Below are 25,589 nucleotides of genomic sequence, written 5' to 3' on the forward strand. Positions count from 1 at the left end.
AGTCTCATTCTCGTTAGGTTATTTTGAACAGATCAGGACTAGTAACTGCTGCTGCTTCCTTTGTAGCTGCTTCTTCTGCAGCCTTTTTACCAGAGAATTCATGGTTAAGTGAAATAATCAGGTTTCATATTTGTAGCCATACTAATTTTCTTCATTTTTTTTTGTCTGCAGGGCTCTGTTATGGTAAGCTAGAAGCTGGCCTTCTTACGTTCATCATACCCTCAATACTTCTCAGGCATTTGGTACAATATCTTCCTGTACATTAGTATCACATCCTTGAATCTTGATAATGAGGCTAAGTAATGAGTGATGAATTTGCAGATTGGTCTGATGAATGATGAGGCGAAACTGGTGTTTCTAGGAACATGGATGGCATTCTTTGTAGTATTTTCTGGAAGACAATTCACTCAGCCTATAAAGGTACAACTGTTATTCACTAAAAATTCTAATATACAAGCTTTAAAAAGATGTGTTAAAAAAAAAATACAAGCTTTAAAAAGAGGTCTTTGCTAATCTCCTTCAAGTATCATAATGTTACATCACTAATCATGTGGTCTGGTTTGTTGGCTTGTGAAGGATGATATTGGGGATAAATCTGTTTCCATGTTCATGGCTCGGGCTCTTCCAGAAGATGAGAGATAGAAAAAAAAAGATGTATAAACTGTTTATGCCAGCGTCTCTCCTCATTGGTTTATATATATAACCTACGGGTACATCATTGATACTTACATGTTCTTCACGTACTTAAAACAGTCTGTAATCGTTCAATCTTAACCAGAACTTTCTTGCTCGAGTTTTGTAACTACAGCCTTCTTCTCATCTTCCGGAAGAGCCATGAACATGAAACCAGATTTTTAACATGAACATGAAAACAGTATAAGCCCTTTTACAAAAAAGAAAAAAAAATGAAAACAATTTGTGCATCTTTATCGAACATGAATATTGACAGTAAAAAAATGCTTTGAAAATCTGATAATCCTAAGACCATCTCCAAAAATAATTTATTTTACGGTTCAACTTCAGATTTAAGGTTTGATGGCGTTTTTTTTCCGAAACAAAGTTTTATACTATTCCTGTAAAAAATTCATTTTTTTTTGGTAAACAACCTTAAAAAATTTATACTTTAACACTTTAGTATTTACTATTGAATAAAATTAGTTAAAAGCATACTATTTTATAAAAATATAAATCTATACTAAAATATCATTTATAATCTTCTCTATTAAATTATTCAATTTGAACACGAAAAAATCATATAAAGAATTTACTAACATCAGTGAATTTCTTCTGTTAAACCAAATTTATAAGAATTATGTTTAGAGATTTTGAAAAAAATAAATCAAATTTACATAAATGTTAGTATTATTTTAATATTTTAACTTTATATATGATAGTAAAATTATAAAATTTATTTATTATTTTATGAGATAAAAAATTGTAAAGATTGAAATAACATGAAATTTTAAAATTATTTGTAAAATATAAGTGTAAGGACTTGAAAAAAAAAGTAAAAATCTCATACATAAAATTTTGAACAGTGAAAACTTTATATTTGAGGTTTTATTGTTCAAAAATTTTCAAATTTAAATTTTAGATTTGTTTTTAGAATGTACAAAGCTTTACATTTGAAATAATGAAGTTGTTGTAGTGATGTTTCTAACACAATCGAACTCTTTATTCGGCCTTGATTCAGCAACTAAGATAAGCCCTTGGTTCTTTCGTTGTTGAGATATTGTTAATCTGCCCATGGTTCTATTGTAATGGGCCGGCCAACCTGACCCACTAATTTTTGATCCGGCCCTGATTAGTCCGGTCCTTCTTTAGCCTTGATTTTGAGGATGTAGTATGGTTCCTGTCGCCCGGACACTCATCGGCCTGTGGCTTTCTCTAAAATTACAAAGAACGAAATGTATTTTCTCATAAAGTCTCTCTTTTTTTTTTTTGCTAAATTTGTCATAAAGTCTCTCACCAATTAACTAAACAAAAAAATGGAGAGAGTATCATTTGAGAAATTCTCAATAATTTATAAGAAACACATTTCACATGTATCATCCAACTGATCTAGCTATCTTTTCAATTAAAAAATCATAGAAACAGAGTCCTATCCTGATTTTACAAACCATAACATGGTCCAACCTGGCCATCAGTCTAGAACTGCATCAGATTCTCCATTCATGGGCTTTCAGCCGACATATCCTTACTTGTGAGTTGCATTTTCACTGCTTTAGTTAGATGGCCATGCTTTGGAGGAAGAGGACCAAGGCCGAGAGTTATCTTAATTAAGCCGCAAGATTCTGCAATAAAATGAATATAGGTCTCTTACATTTTTTGGGTAAAACTAGGTCTCTTACTTTGATAGATCAGACATGTATTAATGCACTTTGATGATGGCCTACAATGATTGCCCTGTTTTTGCGGTTTTCCTGATTAGAGAAAAGAAAATGCGAAAGAAAGAGATGTTAAGTTTAGCTATAGCCTATACATATAGCGTGAAATTAGGGAAGGAAACAAAGGTTTTGTCGTTGAAACTGAATCGAGACAAGCAATTGAAAGACAGGACACACGAGTGGGGTGTTAAACTAGTATGGTCCACACTCAAGACTACTATAATGTGGTCACACACACTCTCTCTCACACAGTCTTGTTACTTTCTGTCGTAATCTTCTAAGCGTTTTTGCATTTATTCGGAATAATGACTAGAAATTATCCCAAAATGCATCATGTCTAAGTTGGACCAAAGTGTGTACATTCCTAAGTCTGACAAAATGTGACTATTATACAGCTATGTACAACGCATACGATACTACGACCTTTTCTACTTTCACAAACAAATTAACCAGAGTGAAATAAACGAAGACCAGTAATGACTCTATATTATATAAAGTCTTATCGATTTTGGATTTGTTTTCTTTAAAAAAGGAGAGAGATAGATGAAGCGAATCAGACCAAAACTGTGGGAGGGAGCAAGTGTTTAAAAGAGAGAGCCCACCACAAAAATATGAGGACGAGACCCAAATTGCGTGCGGACGAGAAAAGAAGGAGTTGTGTCAAATGCTGCACCTCTCTAATCGTGTCTTTCTTTTTGTGGGTCTCTCTTTGTTTTTGTCTCTTCTTTTCTGAAGTCTCCCCCTAACGTTTTAATTCCTTATTTACCTTTGTTCCCTCTTGTACTCGTGGCCTTCTTCTAACCTCTTTATTTACATTGACCACACACTCTGTTCAAAAAAAAAAAACTTTTTTCTTTCTTTGCTTCTTCAAACGATAAGATAACACTGAGGTTTATAATTTTTTATTATTAATAATTCAATAAATTCATTTTTTTTTAAATTTAAAATTTATTATTATCAAATATACAAAGCTTCACAGAAAAAAAATTATATCATTCTGAAACAAATTTCCAATATTTTAATCTTTGTGATAGAGCAGAGATAGCATAATTGTTAACATTTTATTTTCTTTTGCATATACATTCATATAACAACCACTATTAACAACCAGACAACCTCATATACATTAGCTTCTCTAACTAAATTTTGTATGAAATGAAATCTAATAGAGCTATACCCAAACCTAGTAAACCTTGGTATGTGGTGTGACATATACCTAATTTATTGTCTACTAAAAATAAGTGTTCCATAATGTTCGTTTCTATAGATGTTTGTTTTTTTCTTTCTATAAACGACTTACGAATGTGGATGTAAACATTGATGAACTAATTTTGGAATAGACAACTGTAGATGCACAACGTCTAGGTCTCGTTAGGAGACTAGGAGTACAAGCTGTATAAGGTTGCTATCTCACAAACTAGTTTTACTTTCTTTGTGTCTAATCGAAACTATTGTGGATAGATTTATATATGCATGCATTATTTTGAATCAGCCCATTAAGTTGACAATACATGTATATATATTTGGGTTAATTTGATGAATGAATATATTGGGAAAAATATTAGATTTGTAGTAAGAGGGTAGAGAGAGATAGGAAGAGAAAATAGGAGAGAAGGATTGATATGGTTAATTTGTGAAATATAGTTTTTTTTTTGGTTATTGGCTCAAATTTCCCTATATTTTCAGACTTACATGGAAAACATACAGTAGTTAACAAGCACGATTAGATGGGGGTTGGAAGGGTCTGTGTTGGTAGCTAGAGGAAAACGACAGTGTTTTTTGCTGGAAGGCGATACGATACGGAAAGCAACATGACAGGACAGTTGCGAGGAAACTCATCGTGTTCTCTTAAGTGAACAGTAAAGTGTGTTCCCTTTTTTCTTTTGCTTTAAAACTTTGGGTCGTTCATCTGTCTCTTTTACCCATTTGCTCACCAGAACACATCCGTTAGATACAAGCCATGTAGGTTACTCACATCCGATATTAACCATTCTTTTAATACATTCATCATTTCGATTCTTATGATGAATCTTGGAATGATAGGTTGTTCTCTAAGCCATATTATCGGTTTCAAAAACCTGTATATGTATACGGATAGTACAAACAAAAATTGGATACAGATCACATGTTTAGTTTTTAGTTAAAGTAACTGATCCAGTTCAAATTTATATATTATAATTAGATTAAATTTGTATGTTATTTCTCTTTTAGACCATTGTTAAGAGCTTTTACTAAAGACATTGTTAAGAGCTTTTACTATTATTTTGTATAAAGTATATATTAGATGAATAACTAGTGATGTGGTGTTTATGTGTTAGTTTTGGTGTTATATTGGCTATCTCAACGACGAAATGGCTACATGCAGAAGAGCTTTAAGTTCTGTTTGACATACATATTCGATAAAGAAAAACCAAACTTGTATATTATTTGACATACATATGAAATCGGCGTTGAATAAGCAATCTGTTAAACGCCGATTGTGATGAATACGCCAATATCAACTAGTGGGATTTGATTGTGGGAGCTGTCTCAGGCCACATAATTTTACAAAATTCTACATCTCACCGAATAGGTACAAGGTTATTAGTAAAATTGTTAATGTTTTTTTCTTATAGTAAAATTTTTTTTTTTTTTTGGTCAAAACTTATAGTAAAATTGTTAAACTCAAAATGTTGTAGTGGAACGAGGGTGAAACAATCCTCTTTAATATCACATGTGATAAACGTGTCCTCGGCCGTGGCCAAGTATTCCAGCGCATCTTGAAAAGAAGAATACTGGTTTACAAACAACCTTTTGTACCTATACGGCGACGTGTAGACTATTTTTACTCCGTTTGATCAAAAGAAAAAAGAAGACTATTTCTACTCCTTGTGTGACTTGACAGTTGACACGACTCTTATTCCTTGGATCTCCTCTCACTCATTGCCCTAATCATACTTATTATACATAATCTATCATGAACAAGACCGATTGTTGTATTTTAAACTCAGCTTTTTTGGCAAATCTTTTTTACGCAAATTTTATGTTTCATCTGTAAATTTGAAATGTTGTGTTTCATCTAAAATGAAAAAAAAATTAAAGCTCTTAAGTTCTCCGGCAATACATAATATATTCGGCAGCAACATTCAATCAGCCATTGGAATTTGGAATTTAATATATTAAACTAGTAGTCCTACCAAGTAGTCATATAGTTTGCATATTTAATTATTTCACTGAAATATTATAATTTGAAAATAATAGACTAATGATTGTGAATTGTTCGAATAAAGAATTTGTCTTTCATATTATATACTTTATGTGATACTGATTTTATAAGACGATACATCTTTTATTGTTGTTAGAATATTCTTCTGCAGTTTACATTGAAGCACATGGTTTACTAATAACGTTTAGCCTACTGTGTGCTAAAAACGTACCCGAATATTGTTAAATGTCAACATGAAAGAATTTTAGTCATGAAGTCTTCTTACATATAAAACTAGTATAACCACTATTCCGAACAAATCAACGTGGGTCAGTTGTTTATTTTAACAAAATTCTTTTTTTTTGCTGTTTTATTCAACTTCAAAACGTATTATCTGTACAAGTACCAATGATGCTTTATATAACTTATTTTCAAGATTTAGAAAGGGCAAAAGAAGGTAAAACCGTTGACGAGAGAGAGTTGAGATTGTGAACAAAAAATATATGTAAGAAAGAAATGTGGATCTCAATGATGTAGCTGTGTGTTGGCTGGCAAATTAAACCATCACCATCTTCATGTGCATCCATACGTCACTCTACACCTCTCTATCCAGTCTCTCCGGATTATGATTTCATCTTTATATATACCCAAGTAAAAATATTGCTAAAGAGAATTACGAAAGTTTTATCTTTAATTTAAAATACTATTTCATTTTTATATGTTGTTCATTTACGTTCAGTGGAATGTGAATTTCTGTGACGACTATTGTTAATTTATTTTACATTGTCCAGATTTTTCATTTTTATTTATTATCTTTGTAATCTAAACAAACTGTCTTGTAACATCAAACATTTTATAGCACAATCACATATAGTTTTTCTAGGTCTAATGACTATGTTGTCGACTTGTAATCATAAATTTATGAAAGATTGATGAAGAAAAAAAAAATGAGAATCCTTTCTCCCCAAAGATGAGACTTTATGTAAAGGGTTTGGTACGAAAAAAAGTACTGTAGTATATTCTTATAAATCAATACACATATTTTTATTTTAAAAACTTCATTAAACAAAATTTTATTTTAAAAACTTCATTAAACAAAAAGAGAGAGGGAGGGATAATAAAATAATAGAAAAGAGAAACAACAAGTATACACCATTCACAAAATGAGAGGACTTTACTAAAAGTTTGTTACAAAAGAGACAAAAGAGCAACAACATTTAATAAACAAACATCAATTAGCAACTTAATAAATGAGGATCTTACTTAAAATCTTTAAATCAAGACTTTAGTTGTATATGAAAAAGTAAGTAAAATTGAAAAAAAAGCTACGAATCTAAACCAAGTGGTTGCCATTGAGGAACTCTTTGACTGAAGAACCTCCCAATAACTCTGGAATCAAGAATCTCAAGAGCTCCTCCAGGTTTAACACATCTTGGAGTCTTGTACTGATTCACTGAAGATCCTTGCGAGACACAAAAATCCATCAACAAATCAAAAGTCCCCAAACTCACAACCCTTATCTCCAATGGCCCTATCGATTTATCTTTGTTCCTGCATCTCCTGTATACGTAATCCAAATAATCCTCAACCTCAGAGCAACATAACTCCATTGTCTTGTTCTCTAGCTCTGGTGGCTCGTTGTTATGACGTGGCTTTAGCTCCCAGAAGAGAACGTAATGCCCTGGGATCGAGGACGTATCCGCATAGCTAGTGTACTCCGTGAGCAAGGGGCATGAAGGTTTTTGAAGATGGTTGAGTTTAGCTTGTGTCACCGCGTTTAGTAGATCTCCCTCGCTAGTTTTGTCGGTATCGATGCTTAATACAACGTTTCTTCTCTGCACAAAACGGAACTGAGGCGCTTTGTTATGGAAACCGGTCACTTTAAGAATATCTCCTACTCTGTATCTGTATAAACCTATCAAGAAAACAGACCCATTAGGTTACTTGTGTAACAAGCTTTCTAATATTAGACCAAAAATTTCAGGACCACTGTTAGATAAAACATCCGCTTGTCCCTTAATTTTTTAAAAATATCTTACATAATAGTATGGCTCTCTAATTATCAAAAAAAAAAAAAAGATTAACCTAAAATATTTATACCCTAAATTTTTTCAAAATATTAGGAGAATAATGTACTGAGATTATGTCGTGTAGAGAAACTAACCTGTGAATGTAGTAATGACAATCTCGTAGTATCGGCCAACTTCAACATTAACAAGATCGACAATAAGATCTTCCTTGAGAGCATCATCATCATCATCGGTGTTAGAATGCGATGCAAAGTGAATCTCTTCGTGAGATTTGTCATCGACGGGCAAGAACTCGAAATAGGCCATGTTAGGAAGAAGCGTATACGAAACATCCGAAGGATCACACAACGGGTTAAGGTTGATACCAAAGTAACACTCAGAGGAAGCATACATGGTTGAAACCAACGGTAAACCACCGCTATAAAACTCGAGTGTTGGAATGTATTGAGCCATTGAACCCGTCACAATCACCTCAACATACTTAGCCTTAGGCCATAGCCTCCTCAAGATTCCCTCCCACGACTTCTCAGCACACTCTGACTCAATTTCATCAGCCAGTTCTTGATTAGGTCCTTGAAGGACCGACAAAACCGAGTCTCTGCATGCTGGTTCAGTGATCCAGCTAGTTACTGTACCGGTTCTAATGTCGGCGCAAAGCTCCTTGTAATGATCTTCCAAGAACTTGACCGCTCGAAGAAAGGCAGAGGCAAAGACAGCTCCAACTCTTAGGACATGAGATCGTTGGACCAAGCCGCAGAGAAGCTGACAGTACATGCTCTGTTTGCTGTCTTGACAAAGAATCGTCTGGTCAGGGCTAGTGTAGACGTTGTACTTGTTGAATGGTCTGTTTCTGAAATGTTGACTTTTGTAGTAACTAGTCAACACAGGACGAGCCATTAGACCTGAAGGAGTCTTGATCTCTGGTTTTATGAATAGAAGATACATTCCTTTACCTTCATCTAGCCCATTCACATATCTGCAATTATATATGTAACAAAATACATTAACAAAGTGTTTACCGTTACTGTTTCATTAGCGTGACTAAAGAAGATAAAAATGATTATTTTTCCTCGGGTTAGTGAAAAGGTGGATTATTTACTATAGTTAAGCCAGATTAAAATGATGTTTTGAAAAAAAAATATACGATATCATAAAAGTTTTTACTTTCGTATGATGTATTTTCTAAAAAAACAAATTATGTAAATTGACATATAAATACTCAGTCTTTCCTTTTGACGCCAAAAAGATAAAATAATAGTAACTTCATTTATTACTTGTTCATGACAGGCACAAGCATGCTGTAGAAAATTGTCTTCCGTTCAAGTTCCTCAGCTGTGGAAGGCATCAACTTCGGCTTTCCCGCAGAAGTCCCCGAGCTGCATCCAATATATAGCCAAAAAAAATATACAAAATGTAACGAAAATATTTATTTGTAATATATGGTCGAATTTGAATATATATATACATATTAATAATATCCACCTAGTGAGGAGCTCTGTGATGGGTTGAGAGGAGACGATGTCAGAGGATTCTCCATCTGCGATTCGTTGAATGAAAGGCTTTATGTCATCGTAATTTACAACAGGCACTTTGTTCTTGAAACTTTGTTGATTCTTGTCGGATTCTCCATCAAGAAATGCTTGGAGATATTGAGTTTCACAGTTTTGAGAGAGTATTTGGTGGAGAACTTGTTCTTGAATTACTTCTGCATTTGTGGTTAGATCCTCTAGAAGCTTGAGACCAGCTTCGGTATCATTTGGGTCGTAACTTGGTATCATTCTTTCTTTCTTTTTTTTTTTCTGAAAGCAGACACAAACAAATCTTATGTTTGTGTTGCAATGAGAGTTCAAAGAAAAAAAATGAAGAAAGAGTTTTTATATATTTATTTTTTGTTATTGATGGAAATCGCTTCTTCTCTGTTCTTGAAGGTTGGTTTAGTGATATGAGGAGAAGGAAGAGGAAATGGTTATATAATAAATTAGGACATGATGAAAGTTTTATTGGAAAATATATTTGGCGGTCCTACAACACACATGGGCTTGTCTAGTTAGAATGAAGCTGTTGGTCAATATTACCTGTGCAGGCTTTCCTATTATTTTGTATGTTTTTTACTATTATCACATTTGTTTATATGTTGTTTAGTCCACCAATCAAGCTCTTTCTTTATGATCCGTTGAATATTATTAATCCAACGATATTCACAAGATTTGCATATGTCTGCCAAAAGATATACTCACTTAGTCTTTACTAAACTCAACTAATGCTATTATTGGCTCTTAGATTTTATTTAGGAACTTGTTGATCCCTTTATAAACTCACATGCATATATATAAGCTTCAGTAAACAGATTATTCTTAAGTATGGCTATGAATTTTGTTTAACAATTCACTTACAAGTTATTTTTAACACGTAGGAGCATGCAATAACATGCATTGCTATGAATTACACAACTCTTTCTTTAAATTTCATATGCATATATATGCTCATAAATTAATTAGGAGACCTCTTTATGTGCGATAATTGGACTCCACATTGTAATTAAACTAATCTCAAGTTTGACTTATTGCAATCAAGATTAAGAGAGAGAAGGATGTTAAATCTCTTGGATATACTATATGATAAATTTATCATCTTGGTGATGCAGATCCAAGTGCATATGAGAGATCGTTACGTTTATAGACATAAATTATAAATTGATCAATTGACTACTTAACAATTTATGATGAAAATTACAGCATAAAATAACATGCATCAACCTAATTCAATTAAGACAAATATAAATAACATGGAAGCCATGGATTAAGTTAATGAATACGTGTTATGGTGACGAGGAAACAGATGTGAACAGAAAGAATATGCTTGGGAAATGTTGGAGAAGATGATAAATTTCTCTTGAACAAATTTCATTCAAATACGCTATGTCATACATTTAGGCATGTTCCGTCAATTCCTTTGATTTAGGCTTTCTTTTATATTGCTTTCTTTATTAAATCTACAATGTATAGCATATACTCTACCACTTCTCATTTAATTTTATGAATTGATGTTATCTACTGGCAACGGGTTTTACTTTTTATAATGTGTATCAAGTATCAACCATTAACAGCCATTTTGTGCTAGTGTAGATCAATTATTTATTAACTTATATACTTATATGTTTTTTGCTAACATATTAAGTTATATGTTTTCAAAAGTTTCATTATGATAATTTTTTTATTGTTCTCTCAAAAGAATACATCGTGGATCTTTAATTCACAGCATGGTCTTTACGATATATGACTTACACATTTATTCGAGGGGGGAGTTAAGAAATTGCTAAATTGAAAATTTGATGAATGTTGAGAAATATATGTATATAGATGAGGTAATTTATTCATTTTCAATTATTTTAAGTTAGAAATTCATGGAATTTATAAATAATCATGTTGGTTGTGTTCATCACATTACAGTTTTTTTTTTGTAAATTTCACTTAAAATACTTTGATCTATAGAGGTGTACACATATGAAAGAGCGACACTAGTTAAAGTTGGAATATTTCTTTCCACAAATATATAGATCGTCCACAAAGTTTTGGAGAGATGCAGAAAATGACCAAGATATTAGAGCGAACCATCAGCTATTAAATATTTGTTAACCTTACTATTTTATTTTCCTGAAGTAATAAAACTCTTGAAATTGTTGGCAAAATGAGAAAACTCTTGATGTTTTTGTTGATTAAAACTCTCTTTTTTTTGTTAAATATTTATTTATTCTTTGTTTTTCTAATAATATTCCTGAAACGTAACACCTTTTTCTTTTATCATGTCAATTTAGGGGAACTCATAGGATATGAATCGCTACTTTGAAATTAGTAGTTTTTTTGTTCTTTTTAGTTTATATGAAAAGTGGTAGTTTCGCAAACCTTTTGAATTTTTTTTTTTTTGAACTTGTCCTTTTGAATATTATGTCGTCGTCCAATTCGTGAAACCACCATAAACTACTTTTGAAACAGATATTTTTTCTTTTTATAAAAGACTTTCATACATAAACCTTTACCGGATTCGTTGTTCCGGTAAAACGAATTTGTTAACAGGAAAGGTATTTATTCGGATATACGTCAACGGGATTCTAAGCACTTCCATTGGAAACGGTAGAAGTTCAAGGATCAAACGTTGGCTGTAGCGAAAGTCATCTATACACACGCACAAAGTATATCATCAGTCATACCAAAAAAAAAGGGTATATCATCAGTTCGAAAGCTGAGCTAAATAGCTGTAGTTAAAATAAGACTTGGGTTTCAATACGTAGTTCTAACATATAGTACTATTGGTGGAAATATTTTACTTAGTACGTACGGTTATGACAAAAGACAAACCTCCTTGCAAACTGAAGTTAACGTTTATATTCTCCAGACTGGTTGACCAAAAAAACTAGAGAATGTATTTACAAAAAAAAACTAGAGTGTGAAGAAATGTTGTAGTTGCTGGTTTTTGATCAATTTTCGGAGAATAATTGTAAATTCCAAGAATAACAAGGTCCTGGATGTTGTAGATTATATTTTATCCAATGATCTTGTACACTGCAGGTTAGATCTATCAAATGCAAATTAATCAATGATTTTGTAAGCAAAAGGTTAATATTTTATTTAAGACAAAAAAATTAGGATATATATACTTAGATTAGAAAGTAAAAATAAACTCAAGACACTAATAGAAAATTCTTTAAAACCAAAAAATAATATTTGCTTTAAATATACTTGTTATACATTTTATACTCGTTCCGTTTCAAAAAGATCCATGTTTAAAAAAAAAGTTCGTTTCAATAACATAAATTTTTATATTTTCAATGTATAAATTAATTGTAAACTTCAAAAAGTATAATGTGTTTATTAAAGTTCTATTGGTTAAAAATTGTAAGAAATAATTAGTTACAAAAATTAATGTATTGGTACTAAAATCTTATATGTTTTTTAATAAGTGCGAAAATTTTAAATATACATATTTTGAAACAGAGGAAATATATCTTTCTGTCAAAAACTTGTATAGCTTTAGTTTATATGCTGGAAAGTGAGAGAGCAATAATGATTTTTTTTCTCAATAATAATAATAATGTATTTAAACATGGCAAAAAAACAATCAAAACCGCAATAGGACAAAAAAAGTCAAAGTTACGAGCATTGCAGTTATTGCTCTTTGGGTAGACTACTTCAAAGTTCAAACCAATTCGCACAACACAACTACTTCTCATGGCTGGGGAATTGGGGATAACGTAATTAAATTGATATCAAATCGGGCATGACGACGTGAATTAATTACTCCGGGTACGCGACAAAACCTGAAGAGAAAAATGAGTTAAATAAATTTCCAGACTAATGGGCAATAACAAAAATGAAAATTAGATTGATATATGCTTTTACAAATATACTTAGCAGTCGAAGTTTAATGAATCAAATTTAAGTATGAAATCCAGTTACAAGAATATCATCGAATTTGTTTTGACTTGTGATTATTGATTATGAGTTACCCCGAGTTCAAAAATAGTCTTGGGTCTAAACAAAATCTACTCGTTAGAATTTATTCAAGGAGAAATTGAAGACATATAAATTGAATTTTTTTTTTTAAGTCAAGTAAAACACCATCTAAATATCCTGCTCTTAGCTATGTTTAGAGTGGTTTTCTTCAAATCTTGAGTTATGCCTAGATAAAAATTAAATTAAGTTAAACAAAATTACATATTTTTGTCCCAAAATAGTTTTTCAATTTCCATCTTATGTAAGTTATGTAAATGAAAAGAAAAAAAAAACAAAAAGTAGGAAAATAATATTATAGGAGCAAAGGATTATGTGTCCCAATTCGTCTCTGAAATCCATAAACATGTATAACCAAGCAAATAGGAAAATTGACATTATATGAGAATCAATCACAGTGATCTTGAAACATGTACAAAGTCTATAACTAATTGTTTACACGTTTTAAATTAATTGCCTTGTTGATTACTAAACTTAACACCATCGACAATCTTCTGATGACACTAGTTTAAGTCTACGCCTATGTATTGTTAAAAAGAAAAACCTACGTCTATGTTTCATTTGCATGATAATCTTTAAATAATGTGGGTTTGACTCTAAATTATCACTTGCAGAAAGGACCACTTCAGTCCCATTAACAAACTTGAAATCAAAGTGAACTCTTGATTTCATATTACCCAATTCATGAATAGTCTTCACTTGAGTTTAGTCAAGATATAACCGCTAACATTGATTTAAAGAGACCAAAAGCCCTAGAGTTGTTTTTTTTAAAAGGTGGTTTCAACAGTTAAAGAAGAGAATGGCGGTCGTCCAAAAAAAAAAAAAGAGAATGGCGAACCACAGCTGAAGTATATCACCAACATCTTTCGCAAGCTAATGTGTATTCTTTCTAAGACTTCTGAACACCTGAAGTATATCACCAACATCTTTCGCAAGGTAATGTGTATTCTTTCTAAGACTTATGAACACAAACCATATGTATTAGCCTGTAACAATACTAACAGATGTTACCAAGACGTACTAAAGATTAGACATTGTATTTACTTGGGAATTTGTATACGAATTACAAGAGTTGGTGAGTTTATGAAATGACGAGAGCTCTGTATATAAAATATTACAATATAACTTTTTTTTTGACTAAATCTTTAAACTAAATCTTCACAATAGAAATTTTGAAAAAAAAATAGATTTTCTGCATCTTTAAATTATACTTTGTTTCCCTTCAAGAAACAAATATATATTTAGAAATTCACAAAAACAAAAGAGAATTATATGTTGCATCCTTATCATCCAAAAAGTACCCTCCCACTTTCCTTCAACATTAATCAACAAATGGACGTGCAATACCCCAAAAGGAGGAAATGATAAAAAGGACTAATAATAGCTAAATGTTGCTATATTATAGTATTGATTTCTAGATGCTAGTGGTCACATGAAATTTTAGAACCATATCTACTTTTTTGTGATTTCAGTTTGAGATGGTTACCATCAAATCAAATATAAACACAAAGAATTATACTTTGTTTTGCTATTCTGAAGATTGTTATTTCATCCGTTTAATTTTTATAGGTAAAATAAAAATATATAGTATAATTATATTTATTTTTAATATGCTATGGAATTTTGTTTAGTTAGTTTATAGACTAAAATCATAAAGATGAAAAGAAAATATTACTTAAAAGACCAATTTAAAACATAAAACAAACCAAAAGTAGTGGCCTGGTAATGCAAGAGACTATATATTTTTATGGGCAATTCTCTCAAATATATTTTTGTAAGTTTTTGTCACAAAAATAGACTTCAAAAACTACAATGATCAAAATAGCATTTTTATTTTGAAAAATTTAATTTTTAATTTTTTAAATTTGAAATACTATCCTCAAAACCCCCACTCCTCAACTCCAAACCCTAAACTCTAAACCCTAAACCCTAAACCTTAAACCCTAAACCCCACCCCTTAACTCTAAACCCTAATGTCTAAATTAATTAACCCTAGGGATATAAGTGTATATTTGCTTCTTTTGATAAAACATTTAAATCTATTTTGTTCATTTTTATTTTTAAGGTCTATATTTGTGACAAAAACTTTTTTAGGTCTATCCTAGAGAATTATTCTATTTTTATTTCAGATGGAGAAATTATGGATTAAAGACCTAAATTTTGCATGGTTTTCTTAAATCATGTTCTTTTTTCAAAACACAAACAATATATGATTTAAAACAAACCGACATTTATTTTAAACTTGGAGAATAGTACATACTACTTCTGTTTCATAATAAATATTGAAATTTAACATTTACATTTTGTTCCATACAAATGAGTATTGTATTTACAATATAAATTTCTGAAGAGTTTAAAAATTAATCCTATTGTTTAACATATTATTTAAGGAAATAAACTTATTATATATGCATAAGGGTAATAGTAGAAATTTTCATATCTTTTAATGTAGGAAGAATCAGGGAACAACACTCATAATTATGTGTGAATTAAAAACTATTCTTAAGTCATACTAATTTATTAGATGTTTAAATTATTTGTTTTCTGGTGCTCAAATAAAATCTAAATAAGTAATTTCTTAGGATCCGTGATGAAACAAAATGCGAATTTAACTAACAAGACAAAGACGTTCGCAGGCTTCATATATAGTGTTCAACTATATTTGGCAATTAAAAAAACGAAACTATGTTTGGCAATGCTAATGACTTGTTAAATTGAATACGTCCCTGGAATTCTTAAAATATTATCAGTCCTTATATAATTGACTCAACACAAGTTTTTGTTATATATACTCAACGAAACTTTAAATAAAATTGGCAGCTTGAACAGAATAATTTTCTGTAGTTTGTTTGTACTTATATAGGTTTAATTATCCTAATTTCTAAGTATGTACTTATGGAAAGAAATACCTTGGATCTTGAGGTCCAACTTATTATTTTAAATTGATATTTAGAGATTGATCCCTGCGTCTACGCAAAATTGGTTTTTACATTTTATAAATTATTTAATGAAAGGACATGCAGGGTTAGTTTTACTTTTTATAAATTATTTAATGAATCTTTAAACACATAGATATATGTTATTTAGATATTTTTAGATTCCTACAAACCGAGAGCCGATCCGTGGGCCAAGCGAATGAAACCCATACTTCCGGCCGTGTTTAAATAAGTCAAATATCGAACACAAAATTATAAAATGTCTTTATAGTCTAGTGGATCATTTAGGAGGTAATGAATTTCTTGCGGACAATCCGTGTTCGAATTTTCTTGATATCGGCCACATTTTTATATTTTGCTTTTAGTCTCTATTATGCCAGGACCGGCTCTGTACAAACCTATCCGGACTTAGAAAATTCCGACTCGAGTTCCGTCTGGAAACTTATATAATGCCCGAACAGAGATTTAATTTTAAAATCCAAAAAGCCGATATCCGAAAAACTGATATGTATCCAAACGTGTACTTGAATGTCCATGCTTAATTGATTATGTAAACAAAACAAATTATGTGTTAACTGGTTTGAATTTTTGTCGATAATGGAACAATTTCACTCATACATGTTAAATTTTAAACAAGTAAAATAAATGATGAAGAATTATTATGGTATCTATGTTATTAAAGTTGAAGTACACATTGAGATTGTTTGGCAATATGGATAGTATGTTTAGTGAAAAATGTTTGGAAACATGTATAATTAAAGTCCTTTTAATAAGTAGTTCTCGAACATAAGCCTTTAACCAAATTTAAAAAATTTCGTGGCCCATTTATCTTCTAAACCATCTGGTTTTACTAACCTTAACGATGCTTGCTTCTCACGTCTACCCACACAGACAAACACTAAAATAGCGAAAACAATATAACAAAAAAAAGATATTACAATCCCAATAATATCTCGGGAAATATAAATTAGATTTGTTTGGAAACATAGATAGCAATTTTTATAAAAAAATTGTTTGGAAACATGGATTGCAGTTTAAAAAAAAAAGTTTGTTTGAAAACATGGATAACATTATATTAAGAAAAATAATAATTGACTTATATTTTTAAGAAAAATTGGGCGCCCAATATATTGTGAGAAACTATCTATCTGGTACCTAATCGGGTTCGGTTCAGGTCTGTTTGAGTTTCGGGTTTCCGGAGTCAAAGATTTCAGCCCCATTCAAATATTTCTAAATTTCAGTTCGGGTTCGCTTCAGATTCTTGCGGATTCGGTTCGAGTTAAGATAACCCATTTAAATTACTTTTAAATTTTTAAAATTTATTATATACTTTAAATTTCGTAAAAACTATAAACAAAATAATATATTAAATATAAATTCGAATAACATATGTCAGAATACCTAAACTTAACATATAAATTAGTTTAGTTCAAATATTTGGATAGCGAATCAATAATTATTTTAAGTATTTTTGGTGTTTTAGGTATACTTTTACTATTTTAGATATTTATTATTGATTATTTGTATATATTTTCAAGTATTTAAATCAGCTTAAAAGTATCATATATATTCTAGATGTTTTTATCTACATTAAATCTAAAAATAATTAATATATATCAGTATATAAATCTATTTCGGATACATTCGGGTACCCGAAATACTTTGGTTTGGATCGGATTCGGTTTCGGTTCTCCAAAAACCAAAATTTGAATAATTCGGATATTTAATCAATTTTGGTTCGGATTTGGTACTACTTTTTTGGATCGGGATTGGTTCGATACTTCAGATACGGGTATTTTGTCCAGCCCTTATATTATTGATATGAAAAATAAATAGAAACTTTGAAAAAATACATCCGTGCGGGCGCGCGGATCAAAGTCTAGTATATAGTTAATGAAATAGTTTAAAAAGTGAAAAAAGTAAAAAATATAATATAACACTTAAAAATAGGTAAGTTTTTTTTTGTACTTCTCTAATAAATGATGTCCAATTATTTTTGGAAAAGATGTATGTCGTGTATCTATAAAAGCTCAGGCATTAGTTGGTTGTTTAATAAATGGGAAAATTGAAAAAATGAGACACTTTGAACTTTTGTTTGTCACAATAAGACTTCTCATACTTTTGGCAATTTTGGACATGTTTTACCCTTCTTTAATGAGAAAAATAGTAAATTGAATTTTAAAAATGTAAAAAAATATAAAAAGTGTTGGACACATAAGTATGACAATATATATGTTTAAACTTTTTAAAAAAAAAATTGGAATCATATTTTATTTTCTCTTCTAGGTACAGTTAGAAAACTCATTTTTGTAATCTACCTAGTTTATATGTCCGATTCTAAGTTTTAAACATAGATATATCTAGGGTATATACTGTAAACTAACATTTCTTGTATAATCTAGCACAAATATAATTGATTACGTTATAATCAAGAAAGATGTGTTCGGTCTACTTACAGTTTGATAACGATATATAGCCACAACTCAATGATATAGGTCGGTTATATTACGTGACATAACTTGTTCTGCCTTTTACCTTATATGATGCCTTAAAGAAGAATATGTTTCTCGCCTACTATATTTTGTTCTGCGTAGGTAGTATACATATTCTAGGTAAATCCAGAAAATATGGAAACTTCCATATTCAGTCCCCCATTCGGGTTCGGTTCGGTCTAATCGGTTTTTCGGTTTTTCGGATCTTAGCATATAAGTCCCATTCGGTTATTGTAGAATTTTTGTACGGGACCGGTTCGGAACTAACCGGGTTCGGATCGGTACCGTTTTATAATTCAAAATCCGCTTAAACCCGAAACCGTATTAAAATCGGTTCGGTTTCGGATTTTAACCAAAGATAACCTAAAAAAAATAACCAAAGAACCGAAATAAACTATATATAACCAAAGATAACCGATAAAACCCATACATATCCGAAATTTTTTCATTGAAAGCAAAATGGATAGCAAAGCTATCATAGCATAACATAAGTTCAACTTGAAACACACCAAACTGAAAATAGATAGCATAAGTTCAATAAGAAACAGAAAGCAAACTTAAAACAAGAAACATATAGCAAACTAAAACAAGATTCTTCAACGGATGAAAGCCATGAACTTCTCCTCTCATGCTTCATGAACTTCTCTTCTCATGCTTCACGTTCACGCCATGGCATAGTCATCTTCTGGAATTGTGTTGTCCCCAAACTCTGAAAAGAGAGTAAAAACCATTATTACACAGTCAAAGTAGTACAAGAATTAAAGATAGAAATTCTTGATATTACCTCTTTCAAGCTTGTCCATGTCTTCAAGATCAGCAAGTATCTGCGCATTTGAAAGTACTTTTGACTCCATCTTGATGTCTTGCTTCAGCCACTGCTCAGTACACATTAGAACCTCAACCATGTAATGTGTAAGACAACTCCTATGTGGTTCAAGAAGCCTTCCACTAGTGCTAAATGCACTCTCCGAAGCAACTGAAGAAACCTGTAAGGCTAACACATCTCGGGCAATCTCAGACAAGATAGGGAACTTAGACGTGTTCTTTCTCCACCATGAGAGTACATCGTACTCCACTCCAAGCATCAGATCAGGGGTTTCCACAGATTCTCTGAGGTAAGTTTCCAACTCATCCTTCTTTTCTCTAACTCCCATTTCGCTTAATTTCTGCTTGTACCTAACATCCATCCTCTTGTAACCCACATAATCATCAACAAGCTCCATCCTCTCAATACTCTGGTTCCTACTCTGAGTCTGAACTTGCTCGGATGACTGAGATGCCTGATCATTTGGATGTAAACCGCCTCCATGTCTTGCACTGTACTCCTTGTACAAACTTCTCAACAGAGTGATCAACGACTCCAACATGTCATTATACTCAACGCTATTCAGCCCATATAACTCCTCAAAACACATCTTTGCAAGCTCCAACTTATTGCTTGGATCGAACACAGTAGCCACAATTAACATCTTGTTAATGTTCTTCACACCATCCCAGTATTTTTCAAACTTCTTCAGCATCTCTGTTGCCTTTGACTTCAAATCAGGATCATGGCTGGTAGAGAGACTTCTGAGATTGGTCGCGATAGTCACTATCTCACCATAGCACTTATGCGAGTTGAGTGAAGTTGAAGCTGAAACCACCAACGTCGAGTTGTAGAAAATCATGAGAAACCGACACAGCTTATCAACCGCATTCCAATCCCTTGGCTGAGGAGGTCCTGTCCTTTTGACTCCATTATCAAGCTCATAGAAGTGATCATTGTAGAGCTTGTCTTCTGTCTCCATCCTATCGAAAGCCACCTTGAACTTCTGAGCTGTTGTCAACATTAGATAGGTTGAATTCCACCTTGTCTTCACATCCAATGGCAAGCTTCCTCTTGTAATCTTACCGGAATCAACTTTCAGCTCAAAAGACCTCAATCTGTTAGTGTGTGATCTAACGTAGGAGATCGCATTACGGATAGCCACTACATTCTGATCTATTTCAGCCATTCCATCTCTAACTATCAAGTTAATGATATGAGCACTACAACGCATGTGTAAAAACTCTCCATCTAAAACAAAAGCCTCATCTGAACCCATAGCATAAGTAGTCTGAAACTTCCTCAAAGCAGAACTATTGGCAGTAGCGTTATCTACTGTTACGCAGAAAACCTTATCTATTCCCCATTCAGACAAACAGTCGAGAAGAACAGTTGATATAGTCTGACCTTTGTGATCCATGATATGTTTGAATCCTATGATCAGCTTCTTCAAACGCCAAGAAGAATCAATGAAGTGCACTGTCACAACCATATAACTCGCACCTAAATAAAATTTACAAAAAATAATATGTCAGTTTCAGATAACAAATAACATGTCGTAGTGATTAAAAGATCATAGCTAACCTGTTGTTTGGGAAACCCAAATATCTGTAGTCAGAGATACTCGTTGCTGGCTAGATATGAACCATTTCTTGAGTGCTTCTTTCCTTGCCACATACATCTTCACAATGTCTTTACGTGCGGTTCTTCTTGAAAGAGGAGTGAACAAGGTTGTCTACAAACATGAAACATATTATATTAGTTACAACAAATGATAACAGAAAAAAAAACATACAGATTAGAGAAGCAGGGAATTTACCTTCTCTACGAAATGTTTCCATGCTGCACTCTCAACAAATGATAAAGGCAATTGCCCTATCACCAGCATTTGATTGGTAGCTTCTCTAAACTGAGCTTCAGTCACCTTTGCCTTCTTAAGTTTCCCCTCATCATCAATAACGGGCTGCTTATTTTTCTGTCCAGCTAACCAAGCATGATGGTTCTTGCATACTTCAAGATGTTTCTTCAGATTTGATGTTCCTGAGGAGGTGAGACACGAGAATGAGTTCTGGCAGTGATTGCATATACACCTATCTCGATCTTCTGGAGTTCTTGTGTAATGTTCCCAAACATCTGATCTTGTCGGGAGGAGACGCTTCACTTTGATCGGTTGAGATGATGCTCCACTAGTTGGCGGAGTTTCTTTCCTCTTGCCCCCACTAGTCGGTGTTTGAGTTTCTCCTTCATCATCTTTGTTACTGCTTTCTCGGCCAAGAGTTGATGTTGAGTCCATCTGCAAAATAAAATTAATGAAACAGACAAAAAATCAGTCTGAGTTCTAAACTTTGTTACAACAAAATCAATCACACTAAACTTTGTTCAAACAGAATCAGTTCCACAAACCAAACCGTATCCTAAACTAATTTAACTCCACTAAGTTCAATCACATAAGCTCGTAACTAGCCTACTCGTAACAAAGAAGAACAAGAGTCGAAGAAAGGGAGAGACAATACCTCTGATTTGATCCTCGAATGGTCTGATGAAGCATGAGATGGAGAGGAGAGGTGATTTATAGTAGCCAGTTTGAGCGGCTTAATGATGAAAATCAAGAATCGAGGTTGCTTTTTCGTAACTAGGGTTCGTCGCACTCGCCGTAAACAAGTCCAGGAACCGAAGAGATTCTCAATATATGTGTAAGTGTATTATGAATGTATGTATATACGCGACATGTTATAAATGCTCGGTTTAAACGGTTACCTACTATGGATATCGGTTTACAACCGGTCCCGATCCGTAGTCCAAAATGTTGGGCCTTAAAACCCATTCGGTATTTTTAACGGATCCGTTACCGATCCGGACCCACGAGTTCGGTTCGGACTAGGGTGTGGGCTTCGGGTTCAGTATAATACGCCCAGGCCTACCTGCGTCTACGCAAAATTGGTTTTTACATTTTATAAATTATTTAATGAAAGGACATGCAGGGTTAGTTTTACTTTTTATAAATTATTTAATGAATCTTTAAACACATAGATATATGTTATTTAGATATTTTTAGATTTCTACAAACCGAGAGCCGGTCCGTGGGCCAAGCGAATGAAACCCATACTTTCTGCCGTGTTTAAATAAGTCAAATATCGAACACAAAATTATAAAATGTCTTTATAGTCTAGTGGATCATTTAGGAGGTAATGAATTTCTTGCGGACAATCCGTGTTCGAATTTTCTTGATATCGGCCACATTTTTATATTTTGCTTTTAGTCTCTATTATGCCAGGACCGGCTCTGTACAAACCTATCCGGACTTAGAAAATTCCGACTCGAGTTCCGTCTGGAAACTTATATAATGCCCGAACAGAGATTTAATTTTAAAATCCAAAAAGCCGATATCCGAAAAACTGATATGTATCCAAACGTGTACTTGAATGTCCATGCTTAATTGATTATGTAAACAAAACAAATTATGTGTTAACTGGTTTGAATTTTTGTCGATAATGGAACAATTTCACTCATACATGTTAAATTCTAAACAAGTAAAATAAATGATGAAGAATTATTATGGTATCTATGTTATTAAAGTTGAAGTACACATTGAGATTGTTTGGCAATATGGATAGTATGTTTAGTGAAAAATGTTTGGAAACATGTATAATTAAAGTCCTTTTAATAAGTAGTTCTCGAACATAAGCCTTTAACCAAATTTAAAAAATTCCGTGGCCCATTTATCTTCTAAACCATCTGGTTTTACTAACCTTAACGATGCTTGCTTCTCACGTCTACCCACACAGACAAACACTAAAATAGCGAAAACAATATAACAAAAAAAAGATATTACAATCCCAATAATATCTCGGGAAATATAAATTAGATTTGTTTGGAAACATAGATAGCAATTTTTATAAAAAAATTGTTTGGAAACATGGATTGCAGTTTAAAAAAAAAGTTTGTTTGAAAACATGGATAACATTATATTAAGAAAAATAATAATTGACTTATATTTTTAAGAAAAATTGGGCGCCCAATATATTGTGAGAAACTATCTATCTGGTACCTAATCGGGTTCGGTTCAGGTCTGTTTGAGTTTCGGGTTTCCGGAGTCAAAGATTTCAGCCCCATTCAAATATTTCTAAATTTCAGTTCGGGTTCGCTTCAGATTCTTGCGGATTCGGTTCGAGTTAAGATAACCCATTTAAATTACTTTTAAAATTTTAAAATTCATTATATACTTTAAATTTCATAAAAACTATAAGCAAAATAATATATTAAATATAAATTCGAATAACATATGTCAAAATACCTAAACTTAACATATAAATTAGTTTAGTTCAAATATTTGGATAGCGAATCAATAATTATTTTAAGTATTTTTGGTGTTTTAGGTATACTTTTACTATTTTAGATATTTATTATTGATTATTTGTATATATTTTCAAGTATTTAAATCAGCTTAAAAGTATCATATATATTCTAGATGTTTTTATCTACATTAAATCTAAAAATAATTAATATATATCAGTATATAAATCTATTTCGGATACATTCGGGTACCCGAAATACTTTGGTTTGGATCGGATTCGGTTTCGGTTCTCCAAAAACCAAAATTTGAATAATTCGGATATTTAATCAATTTTGGTTCGGATTTGGTACTACTTTTTTGGATCGGGATTGGTTCGATACTTCAGATACGGGTATTTTGTCCAGCCCTTATATTATTGATATGAAAAATAAATAGAAACTTTGAAAAAATACATCCGTGCGGGCGCGCGGATCAAAGTCTAGTATATAGTTAATGAAATAGTTTAAAAAGTGAAAAAAGTAAAAAATATAATATAACACTTAAAAATAGGTAAGTTTTTTTTTGTACTTCTCTAATAAATGATGTCCAATTATTTTTGGAAAAGATGTATGTCGTGTATCTATAAAAGCTCAGGCATTAGTTGGTTGTTTAATAAATGGGAAAATTGGAAAAATGAGACACTTTAAACTTTTGTTTGTCACAATAAGACTTCTCATACTTTTGGCAATTTTGGACATGTTTTACCCTTCTTTAATGAGAAAAATAGTAAATTGAATTTTAAAAATGTAAAAAAAAATAAAAAGTGTTGGACACATAAGTATGACAATATATATGTTTAAACTTTTTTTAAAAAAAATTGGAATCATATTTTATTTTCTCTTCTAGGTACAGTTAGAAAACTCATTTTTGTAATCTACCTAGTTTATATGTCCGATTCTAAGTTTTAAACATAGATATATCTAGGGTATATACTGTAAACTAACATTTCTTGTATAATCTAGCACAAATATAATTGATTACGTTATAATCAAGAAAGATGTGTTCGGTCTACTTACAGTTTGATAACGATATATAGCCACAACTCAATGATATAGGTCGGTTATATTACGTGACATAACTTGTTCTGCCTTTTACCTTATATGATGCCTTAAAGAAGAATATGTTTCTCGCCTACTATATTTTGTTCTGCGTAGGTAGTATACATATTCTAGGTAAATCCAGAAAATATGGAAACTTCCATATTCAGTTGAAGATGTTTCCTGAATCTAAACTAAATATATCATAAATCTTCAAAGAATATTTTATTAATATCTTTAATAAATTTAGTCTAAACCAAAAATATGGAAGTACCATACTTTTTTAAATATCTTTACTAAATACCGATTAATCGGGGATTAATTTTAAACACTGTTTTTCAATTTTCAGAAAATTGTTTATACTACATAGTGATTTGTATAGAGAACATCATTTATTGAAGCGGCCTAGTGGGAATTGGGTAGGTTTATGTTGTCCGGTTGTCAGGTTTGATCCCCAAGAATCGCATTTTGCTCTTTTTAGTGTTTATTTTCATTAATGGCATAACTGTAAATAAGTCATCATCTTCCTCGACAGTTTTTAGGGTTACAGAGATATTTTTACAGAGCCGCCATGCTTTTTTTGATTGATTTCGTCCATTATTTTTGTATTTTTTTGGTTGGGTATGGTTTAAATTTGTAGATTTAGCATGTATCTTCCAGTTTCAAGCTTTCAAAACTTAAAAACGTGAATAATTTTGGTGACTCCGATTTAATGGCCGCCTTTAACAAAGGATCTAATCAAGAACAAAAGAAAATCACCCAACAAATCAAATACGAAATAAAATCGAAGATGCTATAAACCATCTTCACATGACACAATGTGAAATCAAAGAGGCTAAGAAGGATATCAAGTAAAGATGGAGACAATAATCTGAGAA

The 25,589-nt window shown here is 31.8% G+C and overlaps 1 protein-coding gene across 1 annotated transcript; it reads right to left on the reverse strand.

Annotated features, from left to right (window-relative positions):
- Positions 1-1,952: 1,952 nt before the first annotated feature.
- On the reverse strand, positions 1,953-10,796 carry LOC106417819 (indole-3-acetic acid-amido synthetase GH3.17). The gene is made up of 4 exons (XM_013858561.3): positions 9,084-10,796; positions 8,876-8,977; positions 7,736-8,577; positions 1,953-7,486 (listed from the first exon to the last, which is right to left on the reverse strand). The coding sequence occupies exons 1-4, from the start codon at positions 9,377-9,379 to the stop codon at positions 6,897-6,899; spliced, it is 1,830 nt and encodes a 609-aa protein (XP_013714015.1). The 5' UTR covers positions 9,380-10,796; the 3' UTR covers positions 1,953-6,896.
- Between the last annotated feature and the right edge of the window lie 14,793 nt (positions 10,797-25,589).

Source organism: Brassica napus, chromosome A9, assembly GCF_020379485.1.
Source record: "Brassica napus cultivar Da-Ae chromosome A9, Da-Ae, whole genome shotgun sequence".
In the NCBI taxonomy this organism is placed as follows: Eukaryota; Viridiplantae; Streptophyta; class Magnoliopsida; order Brassicales; family Brassicaceae; genus Brassica; species Brassica napus.

Coding starts and splice junctions, on each gene's coding strand:
- LOC106417819 (XM_013858561.3), bottom strand. CDS start 9,379: ATGATACCAAGTTACGACCCAAATGATACCGAAGCTGGTCTCAAGCTT. Junction 8,978..9,083: donor ATCACAGAGCTCCTCACTAG/GTGGATATTATT, acceptor TATTGGATGCAG/CTCGGGGACTTCTGCGGGAA. Junction 7,487..7,735: donor TGTCATTACTACATTCACAG/GTTAGTTTCTCT, acceptor TTTTCTTGATAG/GTTTATACAGATACAGAGTA.